This window comes from Drosophila ananassae, chromosome 3R (assembly GCF_017639315.1).
Source record: "Drosophila ananassae strain 14024-0371.13 chromosome 3R, ASM1763931v2, whole genome shotgun sequence".
Classification (NCBI taxonomy): domain Eukaryota; kingdom Metazoa; phylum Arthropoda; class Insecta; order Diptera; family Drosophilidae; genus Drosophila; species Drosophila ananassae.
This window is the reverse complement of record NC_057930.1, coordinates 17,042,088-17,053,446: the sequence shown is the minus strand read 5'-3', so window position 1 is coordinate 17,053,446 and position 11,359 is coordinate 17,042,088. Positions and strand designations below refer to the sequence as shown.

The 11,359-nt window shown below is 46.8% G+C and overlaps 1 protein-coding gene across 2 annotated transcripts in view; it reads right to left on the bottom strand.

Annotated features, from left to right (window-relative positions):
* Window positions 1–86: 86 nt before the first annotated feature.
* LOC6497108 (AF4/FMR2 family member lilli) overlaps window positions 87–11,359 on the bottom strand; it is a 54,363-nt gene continuing 43,090 nt past the window's right edge. For both annotated transcript variants that reach the window (XM_044716639.1, XM_014906032.3), the window contains 4 exons: window positions 3,333–3,881; window positions 2,997–3,197; window positions 2,177–2,894; window positions 87–2,107 (listed from right to left, as the gene is read on the bottom strand). In XM_044716639.1, the coding sequence (XP_044572574.1) occupies window positions 1,671–2,107; window positions 2,177–2,894; window positions 2,997–3,197; window positions 3,333–3,881 (1,905 nt within the window). In that variant the 3' untranslated portion in view covers window positions 87–1,670. The remainder of the gene's footprint in view (window positions 2,108–2,176; window positions 2,895–2,996; window positions 3,198–3,332; window positions 3,882–11,359) is intronic.

Sequence of the window (11,359 nt, the reverse complement as noted above, 5' to 3'; positions counted from 1 at the left end):
TTTTTAAACGGTGACTTACAAATAGGGTTCCTAAAATTCGAGGGACAACGATTACTTTCCACTTAAGTTGAAATGAAAACACATACTTTTAATGTACATATAATTCTCATAAATTCTTTATTAATTCGATTTTTAAAATGTCTTGTTTCATTCGTGTTGCCTCGTGATGATTTAATTAGTTTACTCTCCTACGCAAATGCCACACATTAATTTATGTTTAAGTATTCTGTATAAATGTTTTGTCTGCCTTGCAAGCAATTTATCGGATTCATTGGAGTATTTAGTTAGGTGTAGTCAATAATTGTTGGTTAAATAATTTTAGCAATTTATTTATATCATTAAATTCTATAATTTGCCTTGCCTGGCGATGCTCCAATTCTCTGCCACACACTCATACATAACTGATGCACTATTTTTTTTCGTTACCGTCCGTGTGTGTTTTAAATTGTTCTTATTTTTACATGCACATTTATATTTGCAAAAAACATGAATGGCTATTTGTATATAATTAGTTTACTTGTATTATTCCATAATCGAATTCGAGTAAAAAGCAACAGTTAAACTTAAAATGTCTTTGAAAAGAACCATTTAAAATATATACACGTAAGAGAAAGTTAATGGGACAACAACTCAAAAAGATAAATACAATTAATCCAAAAAACAGTGTTCAAATGTAAACTCTAAACGTTAAATACACATTTACCAACATCTATGCCATTCTCGAATCGACTTTCTTTACATATTTTGTTTGTCATTAATTTTTAGCTTATGCATTGTATTAATTTTTCAAAGTATCACCCTGTGTTTTCTCATAGTTTTACGTTTTTTTTTTTGTTTTTTTTTCTTTCCTTAAAATTTTTTTTAAATCTTTTGCTTAAAATGTACAACAATACTTCAACTTATTACTTATATTTTTTTAATTTTCGTAACAAATCGCGCACTTTAAAAACGGGCCCGGAATCAGTGGCTCTCAGAAGGACGAGAGTCAAAAAGTATTCTATAATTAAAAGTTGAAACTAAATCAATGCGAGTGTGTGTGTATGGCTATTGTAGGTTTACTTTTAGTAGACACTGTAGTATGTTGAACTGTTGCTTGGTTTTATTTTAAACTGGAGCCACCTCAGCTACCTGAAATGGTTCTAAACGGGGTAGGCTTTCATCTGGGACCGGAAGATTAAAGTAACATATTGAAACCTTCCATGCAGAGGATAGTTACAAGTTTTTGGAATTTAAAACAAGGTGGGATCTCTTAAACAGTTTTCGAATCATTTAAGCTAGCTGAGGCAGCTCCAAGTACTTTACTGTTGTGATATTTGCAATATTTCTTTTGGTTTTTGTTTATCGTTTAATTCTATTTTAAATATGCTGTACGTAGTTGGAGGAAAAAACACTTAAAATGTTTTGTTTAAATAAACTGCTTTGACTATTTCGTTAATCTGCTGTCGATGTTGCGATCGACCCTTCTGGTTCTCATCGTTAGTTTGCTCTATGGTTTGACTATTTTTCGCTTAGTTTGGCTTCAGTGTTGCAGTGTGTGTGTAATTCATTTTAAATTTAATTTAAAATAGGAACAACCCGCACGCGCCTGGCATCGCTTGGGTCTCGAACCTAGAGTGCGCCCCGCCGTCGGCTTCCTAACAGCCTTTGTCGTCTCCCGCTCCCCGGTCCACCTACTGCTGCTGGACTAGCAGCTGCTCAACCTGGTCGGCGGTGCGAAGCAGAAAGGCGGCGCTTTCGCGGTAAGCGGATATCACCTGGCGGGCCGCTGTCACCTCGTTGGCGCTCAACTTGTGCGGTAGGATGGGCGGCGCTCGGGCGGACTGCCCATCCATGCCGCCCCCACCACCGCCTCCCAGGAGCTGCTGCTGCTGTTGTTGCTGCTGCTGTTGCTGCTGCTGCTGCTGTTGCTGGAGTTGCTGCAGCTGCTGCGTGGCGGTAACCAGAGCGTTGTTGTTGTTCGCGTTGCTCAGGCTGGCCAAATTGGCAGCACTCAGTTGGGAGTTGATGTTGCCTGCCACGGAGTTGTTGCTGTTGTTGTTGCTGACCAAGTTGCCGCCAATGCCAGAGGTGAGGCTATTGGGCTTCATCGAGAGATCGGTGGGCGTAACTGGAAATTAAAAAATAAATTATGCATTTCTGCTAATAATTTAGGTTTTCAAATCATTATTAAACTCACCATTTCCCAGGCCAGCCACACCTGGAAAGTATCCCGGATAGCTAGGAGCCCGGCCGGCAGCTACGGCCGCTGCTGCCGCCGCCGCCACAAACGGCGAAGCCGTCGAAGGGGAGCTGAAATCCGTGGTGTAGGGACTGCTGGCCGGCAGACCGGCTCCGTTGGAGGCCCCGGCGCCATTGGCCAGGGTGAGGCCAGTAACACTAGCACCGCCGCTCACGCTGGCATTGGAGCTGAGGGCGAGGGGAGAGCTTCGCGCTGAGCTCATGCCCCCACCACCGCCCACTTGGCCCCCGCTCGCGCTGCCACCACCCGCGCTGCCACCTACCGTGCCGGCCGCCCCAAAAGGCAGGGCCTCCGCGTGCTCCGAGTTGGGGGTAGAGCGGGCGAAGCCGACGGCACTAACAAAGGGCAGAGCTGCAGCCGCAACGCTGGTGAGTCCGGCGGCATCCGCAGCTCCACCCACGCCGCAGGTGACGGTTGCGTTGCCAGCGGTCGTTGTGCTGGTTCCTCCGGCTCCTGAGCTGGTGGCAGCCACCACAGCGGCGGCGGCAGCTGCGGCTGCTGCTGCGGCGACTGCACTGCCCGGCGCCGGAACCGCGTGGGTAATGGGCTCCAGGCCAATCCTCATTCGCTTGGCATTCATGGACTCATTCTCACAGGCGATGGCCAGGATTTGTTCCGCCTGCACTGACGTGAGATGAGCGGGAGTGGGTCGGGTCTGCAAGCAGGAGGTGTAAGTATTCAAGTTAAAAAGTTTGCTTTGCTTTGTAGGAGGAGGTGTGGAATAAAAATGAAAAATCAGAAGAGTAGTCCCACTTACCGTATTCTCCCATCCATCCCGGGTCTTCTTATTGCGCCTGCATGACTTCAGATAGGTTCGAATACGTTTGCGGGATCTGTCACTGAACTCGGGGAACTGGCGGGCGCACGAGTCGATGATAGCCTGGATCTTCTCCTTCGGCTGCTTCGATATCGGAATGATGCGGTCCAGATTCTCGTCCACAAACAGTCGCACAAACATCTGAAAGCGAAGGGAAGCGTTATTGTATACCGATCGAACTGAATATCGACCAGAATATCCTGGCGCTTTCTTTGGCAACGCTTGGCTTTACATTCGCTGCTCACTCTCAGCTCTCATCTCACTCGCATTACTCACATTGAAGGCCTTGAGGCGCTCGGGATCGTGTGTGGTGGCCAACTTCTCATCCAGCTTGTCGTCAGAGTCGTCCTCGGAGACCTCGTCTTCCTCCTTCTGTCCAGACGAGTTCGTTTCGTCTTGGGTCTCCATGGGCGAGTGAGTGTCCTGCCGCGGCACCGGCGACAACGAACTGTCCATCTTGACACTGGCCGCCGCCGCTGCCGCAGCGTTCTGGGCCAGAGCGTTCTGGTACTGGGCCCACAGACCACCCACCACCGAAAGGTCGGGACCCTCGGTTCCGTTGCGGACCGCCGTCGAGTTCTGGTAGTTCCAGGCGAGCAGCATCAGCTTCAACTTGTCGGCGTCCTTCATCAGGCCGGCGTACGCCTCCGATTCGCTGCCCGCGCCGCCACCCAGGCCGCTGACCATTTCGCCCAGGAGTCCGCCTGCGCCGACGATGCCGCCACCACCCGCACCGGAACCTCCTCCGCCTGCGACCCCGGTGGCCACACCAACCACGCTGCTGGTGGTATCGGTGGTCACGGTCGGTGTTGCTGGGATGGTTTCCTATAAATCACAAAAAGAAAACAAATCGTGGTCAGTATCTAAAAGACTAGAGAGTTCTAAAAATTTTAGTCTAGAATTTCAGAATTCACTTTTTTTTTATAAACTTTCAGTGTCTTGGTTATCTTCAGGTTTATATTGAAAAATTTTTTTTGCTACAAGGCAACTTGGCGGAGACCACACAAAGTTTTGGGACTCTGTTCGATATGCCAAATCCCAATGATTAGATGGAGAGCCAGCTGGAAGTTCGTTAGAGAATTCAAAAGAATGCAAAAAAGACGCAACGTCAAAGAAAGCTGCCCAAACCCCTGTTCAGATCCGAGGGAAACTTTTCCCGACTTTCATCTTCAGGCGAGCTCAGTACCAGTTCACATTGCCTGGCTGCCTGGCTCTTCCGTCCATTCTTGGGGTTGCCTTTTTTCACAGTCCGTCTTTTTGCACTGAAAATTAGTATAAGCAGTGGCCATGGGACTGGGCGGCCGGTGGGTTGGTGGACTGAAGGCGGGCTGCCGGGAACCGGGTTCCGGGTCCCTCAAAGGGGAGGGTTCTTGGGTTGGGTTCCTTTCCTGCCATTTGCGGCCGACATGGTTCTAATGAAACATTTTGCCCAAGACGTTGGGTGTCCGGCACACAAGCTTTTTTCCTCTACACTCCTTTGGTTTTGCGGTCGAAGGACACTGCGACAGGATGGGCGAGGGAGAAGGGATTGTGTCGGGGTGGGGGATGGAGAAGATGAAATGATGCTGTGTTCCGTGTGGATGGCCATCGAGATTGAAGCTCCCTTCTTTTCCTTTAAACGTGGAAGGACTCCAAGTCTTAATTAACATTAATTTGCCGGATCTCTGAGGCATATGGGTGGGTGGCTCTGGGGAATGATTTGTGGAATGTTTTTTGAAGGGAAAAAGGTTTTTCTTTCACAGCAACAATCAAATCTCTATGTCCAGGAGTCTGTTGGTACACCCTTGAACTGCAACTGTACCTGGTTTATTTATAAGATAATTACCGTCTGACATTTTTCACCTCAACGTGGTAGCAGACCTCACAAAAATTGTATTTCTTCCTGCAGCAGTCGGGTTTGAACAAATATTTTTGAGTTTATTGCCAAAAAGTGAAACAAATATTTGCTTTATTGCTTACAGTCTTGAACCTTCGGCACACGCACACACCTCCATGCATGGATATCTATGTACGGCACAGTGTTCCATGCCCACATACATACCTATGCAGGGAAGCACATCATGTGCAATTTCTTTTAATTTCTTCAGCACGATTGCGTAGTTGGGTTTCGAATTTGAATTCTCATTAGACTAAGTTGTCAGGCCACAACTCGAGACCGACTCGAGACTGACAGTTCGCCTCGTTCCAAGTTCCTCGTTCCCCTAAAACCACCCGAATGTAGCCCTCCGACCTTCTCTGCTTGTCTCAAGCATCCAGTCACACCTCCCTCAAAAACCGATGTCGCAACCACAAAAACTTTGGAGCTACCCCAAGCCCCAGCTCACCGAGGCCCACACATCCTGTGGAAGAAGTGAGACCGAGACAAAAACTAATGCATATGTTTAGGCATTTTAATTTATATACGACACACAAGCTGGCAAGGGGGAGAACTTCTAAGAAAGCTCACACACACTAGCCCCAGCCCCAGCTCCATCTCCAGCCCTTCTATGTACAGGTTCTCAATCCGAAACCCTAAGTTCTCAGCCCACCGCCTCCGTCGTTGATAAAAGCAACTTCCATTTCATTTAAACTACAATTTCCTTGACAGTGCACAGAGGCAACCCCTTGGCAAGGGATGTTGTTTGGCCCGAAGAGGGCGGGAGGCATTGGGGCTAGGGTTGGGGCTGAGACCGGGGCACTGGGACCCGGTCCTGGCAACCCTTTCACGCACTTATGAGTTAAACGCAAATTTTCTTAGCTGCCTTTTAGGCGCTGCTAGCAGGAGGCTGGCTTGGCTGCCTCTGTCTGGAGAAATATGTCATCGGCAGTTGGCGGTGGGTGTGAGGCGGTATGGGGGAATGGAGGAGGGACAGGACGACTCCTGGCTGGGTGGTAATTCATTATGCGTGTGCTTAGAGGTTGCCGGCATTGTAGTGGTGTGTTCTAGACGCAGCCGAAGTCAAAGTCTGCTTTTAGGCTGGCAGGCACCCGGCACCGAGCACCAGACACAAGGCAGCAGGAAGCTGGAGTAGCACATGTTTATCCTCCACCCTGTCACCTCATCGGTTTGTTAGTTTTGGGTGGGTACTGCCTCCTGCAATGAACTTTCCCACTCCCCTTTTGCGAGGCTTTGCTTTTACTTGTAAGATGCCACAAGCCCGCATATTTCTGATATTTAGGAGAGCTGCCTGCCTTCGCCCATCCTAAGCTCATCACTGCCGAAAAAGGGTTACAAATTTGGGTGAGACTTCAAAAGCAACCTCGGGGAATGGAAATAAATGTTTGGATTTATGGCCCCACCTCCCAGCTCCCCAATGCTTCTCTGGCAGGCAGGTGTTACCCATACGCCCGGTGGGTGGCTGTCAGCCCAAAACAAATTACTTGCCAAGAAGGGACCGGCGCTCATCTTTCGGCTTACCTTGCTCCTGGCAAAGTCAAGGTTGCCCGGGATGAGTCCAGAGCTTAAGTCAAGCAAGAGTCCAAACCCACAAGAACTCCCGACGGACTGGTTCCGTTTCCGTTTCCGACTCGGACTTGGACTCTTAAAAATGCGGTTACTTGTTTGCCCTCAAGACTTTTGTCTAGGTTCCTTTTCTATGTCGGATTGCATTTTAATTAATAAAAAACGTGTACTTTTGTCCAATCTGTTTGTCCTTCAATGGGCTCTTTATAGAAGCAATAAATTTCTATTTACTTTACTAGAGTGTCTTAGACTGCCTGGAACTGTGGGAAACATTTTAAAGATTTTTCAATTTAAATATGCGCTTTCGGTAAATCTCTCCCATTCGTCTGTTTCCCATTTAGGTTAAAATTTCAACTGCAACCCTCGATGCATTTAATGCATGTACACCCATAGATGGTGCACATATATGGTACATGTGTATATAAGCCCGAAAAAACTTCAACAATAAAATAATATCTGTGCTGGTCAAAGCAATTACAAAAAAGGAGTGGTCGGAACACGGCAACTGCATTCTCCGCGGGGGAGGCAGTGCACCTATAAAAAAATATATAGAAAGTATAGAAAAAATCAGTGAATGGGTGGCCCGATGCTGGGCCAGTTTCAAATTAGTTACCAGTCATGGTTTTAGCTGAGGGCTGGATGGTTTAGGGGAACAGGAAGCCTCCAGGCTCCCTATCGTGTATATGAAATATTGAAACCGATACATACATATCCGATGTGTTTGTTTTGTTTACATAACTGATACATAACTGGTGTGTGTGTGAAGTGCAAGTTATTTATTTGCTTGGCTCCCAAAAAAGGTACAAAGGGCGTGATGGATCAGGTAATAACGGACTTAGTCTGATAGTCCAAAATGGGGATTATGGCCACTAAAGCTCTGCATGGATTTCAGAAGAATATATGTGTATTTTTTATCAGTTTCTTTCTATTATCCATAAAAAATATCGTATAATTGCCCATTATTTTAAACTCTATACGCAGACCATATCTATAAGGACACCTGTAATATATTTCACTCTCTATTGTTGTCAAATCATTTGAATATTTTGCATCTGAATGTTGGCATAGCAACTGCCGCCAGTGCACATATTCAGTGTGGATGTGTGGTGTAAAATTTTCGCATTTCCGTTGAAAATTCTATTTTATTTTTTACGCCGCACGCACAAAGACCCAGGGTGGTGAAGGGCCAGCCAGTCAAAACTTTGATGCTGTTCCTGTTTTTGTTGCTGATTTGTTGTTGCCATTGTTGCAACTAAAAAGCGAATGCATCTGGAGGTAAAAAAAAGGGGATGCATGCAAATTATGGGGGAGAGAACTAGGGGGATTGCACTTATTTTTATGCAATGCACTTGCGAGAAATGAACAAAACTACAAGTTGCATAGAAAATGGCATACTCTTTTGAATAAAATATAAAATAAAATATAATCGGGATATAATACGGATCAAATACACCTCTAAGGATTGAATAGACCTCTATAAAGCATACAATCTATTCGCAAAAAGTTAAAATATTTATCTCCTTATCCTTTTCCCTAGTGATTAGTTTATGTTTTTGAAGTACGATGTGCAAAATTCCCCCAGCGAGGGCATTAGAAACTGCATCGCCTAACCAGAAAAGGAAGTACGGTGTGGCATCAAAGCTTAGCCAGCGATTGTATGTGTGCGGATGGGGAATACGTCATGGGGGATGGAGCCTCCCGGGCGCCTTAACCCCGAAGCCCTGGCCCGACCTGTGGCGGCAGCGATTTTCCGCTCTTCCACCCTTCGTTTTTGGATGCTATTGATGATGGTTTGCTTTTCTATTTCTGCCCACCAGCGGTAGGCAACATTATTCTGAAAAACGAAAATGGGAGAAAAAAATCCTCTTCCGTTCCGTTACTTGATTTTTTTTCGAAGCTCCCAGGTCCCAGTTCCACTCTCCCTGCTGGCCATGGCCACAAAACGGGTCAACCTTACTCACATCAAAACGAGTATATTTTTTGGGGGGCGGTAGGTGGCACTGGGCTGTAATCGCTGCGCTTGTTACAAATATTTTTGGGGCCACTGTAACTAACGGTACACGCCACTCAATGGCAGAAACAAAAGGGGAATGGAAGGGGGAACTAAAGTCGTTAGTTCCTGTGCCGGGCGCGAATATTATTTGGCCAGGATCATAAAGTATGCAGCGTTTTGTTGGCCGAAGCGAGGGCAGGTGTCAAGAGCAGAGAGGTGGAAACAGGACTCACCACCTCGCTTCTGATCTGATTATTTAGGTGATGGACTTTTCTATCATTGTTTCGTTTTATCAACTTCAATTTTATTCAATTTCTTAAATCCCTTTCAATTGAGTCCTTTTTTTATTGTAAAGTCGAATTCCTCGCATTGACAGGCTCAAACACTTGCCATCATTCCCTTTGCCATGGCTCATTTGTAATTTATCCCTCGGTGCTATATATCCTTTTTCCATCTGCCCCTTTCGCCGCCTCGTGCCTCGAAATTGAAACATAATATTGTCAGACATTGATGCCCGTTTCCTTCAGCGACCGCAACCGCACAAGTCCTTCTCCCCCAGCTAGCGCCTTCTCTGTTTGCCAGACAGTAGGTCTCTTTCGTCCTGCCACTTAACTGTCCTAGGATGTCCTGACTCTCCTCTCCCATGATCCAGCGATCTGTCGCTGAGGTGCGTAAATAAAATAAAAAAACACGCCTACTGGTATGTAAAGAATATCCCGCATATGTTTGGGGATGCCCCATATGGACCAGTTAACCGAAGCCGCGCGAAAGCAAATGCAACAACACAGCCAGGATACTACTTTTCTTCTTCAGGAAGGCGAGGGAAGGCGCTTTTTTCAACGCTTTTTACACTTGCCATTTCTGCAACGGCCTTCCCAACTTTTTCCCTTATTTTTATTCCTATTTACAACAACGCGATGGCCGGGATGGCTGGGTCTGAGGCGTGGGAGGTGGGTGGTTTCACCAGAGATGGTGCTAGCCAGGAGTTGGGAGTCTCAGTCCATATCATGCTTATCAGGGATTGCAGGCTGCGTGCGGGATGCGTGAGAGTAAAAAAGAGAAAAGCACAGAAACACAAATGGCAATTGGTGCGCACTCATTTTTAAAGGCGGAGCTTTTTTGGTCCTTTTTTCGCTGCAACTGTTCTGCTCGCACGCACACACGCACACCCATACACACTCGGCTTCCACTGGACAGCGGTAGGCTCCACTGCATCTGTGTTGGCGTGTAAAATATTACGCATACAAAAATATATATATGTGGCACATACAAAAGATGCAAAAAAAAGCAGACACCCGACGAGCAACGAGCGCCGATGCGAATGCAGCGGGAGGTGCAAAAAATCAAGGGAACTCTGCGGGGGGGCCTTATTATCAATGAGGAGCCGATGCATATCTCCCAGCCCCCCTTGCAGTGGCATGGGAAAAAAGGCGGGAAAAATGCAGGCCTACATACAAGGAAATCTACTTACTCATCTGCCAAGTTTCCAGCCATGCCAGACATCACAATTAATGCCCACCACGCATATGCACTGGTCGCTTTGTAGGGCCCAGGATCTGTTGCCCAGTTAATACCACCCACCTGGCAGAGCTCCCAACCTCTGCCACCCAACCTCCTACCCCCACCCAGCCAGCTACACTCGCAATAATTCCTACACCCCCTTTCGGACAGCAAACAAAAATTGCATTTTATTTTTGGTTTTTGCGCCTCATGGTGAACTCGTTCCAGGACGGATTTTTTATGTTGCCCCCCAACAAATCACACTCTCCATGCCATGCCATGCCATGCCCCACCGGCCCTTAGTTGCACGCATGATGTGCCCGTTAGTCAATGCATTAGCAGAACAAGCCGAAGGGGGGTGGCTGGTGCAAGGGATGCGATGACAGGTGCAGGGGAAGGTGAAATTATGCGTGCGCTCATCGCCTAAAAGGGATGGATGTTTCGGCCAAATAAATAGGAGAAAATGTTTTGTTTTTTCCAGCGGAAAACAGTAAAATCTGTTGCCCTTTGTCGACACTTGATAGTGTTGCAATATGCTAATATTACAAACTGATAGAACTCCTACTTCCTCTAGTTACTGTTTTAGTTAATAGCTTCAGTCTTAATTGTCATCATGGGTAGCCTGCTGTGAGTAAACACACATTTTATAATTATTCCGATTGATTTTCATAAGACGCTTCCACCGCATTTGCTGCACTTGAAGCAAGTAGAATTTCAACTTGTTGCAAGTGCATTAACATCCGCTTATTGCCTGCTGAGCTACTTTGCCGCCTCATTTTCCCACCTGACGATTCTGAAGGCCCCTCAAAAACCATTTGGCATTCTTCGGGGCCTAGTTGGAAGTCAGCAGGAGCCAACTGCATCTGCCACTGATGGGACCCGAGTTCCGATGCTGATTTGCGTTTTGGATTTGCATATGAATTCTCATCATGAGGCATGTGAAGATGCTCATGGCGATGGAGATGGCGATGGCGATGGCTGTGCTAAACAGGATGCTCCTTGCTGACGACAACAGCACGTCGGCAATGCGTTGCAGTTAACTGAAATCTATGGCAGCTTTAGTGCTCCCCCATCTAACGCACATTGCGTATACGCCGGGTGTGCAGACGGCCAACAGCGTTTTGGGGCATGCCAGATGGCGAGACTTTGTCACTTCAGGTGAGAGGGAAAGCCAAATGGCAGTCAAGGTGGACGGCCGGACTATGTCAGGTTGCCATGGGCTTAGACGATTAAACTCTGGATACAGATCGGCGGGTAATGCAGAAATCGAATCAAAAATTTAATAGCCCCTGCGATTTATAATTTGTGGTTTAATTAATGAATGGCATGTCTTCTGGGTGAAATCGAAGACTGTCTAAAGAAAAAAAT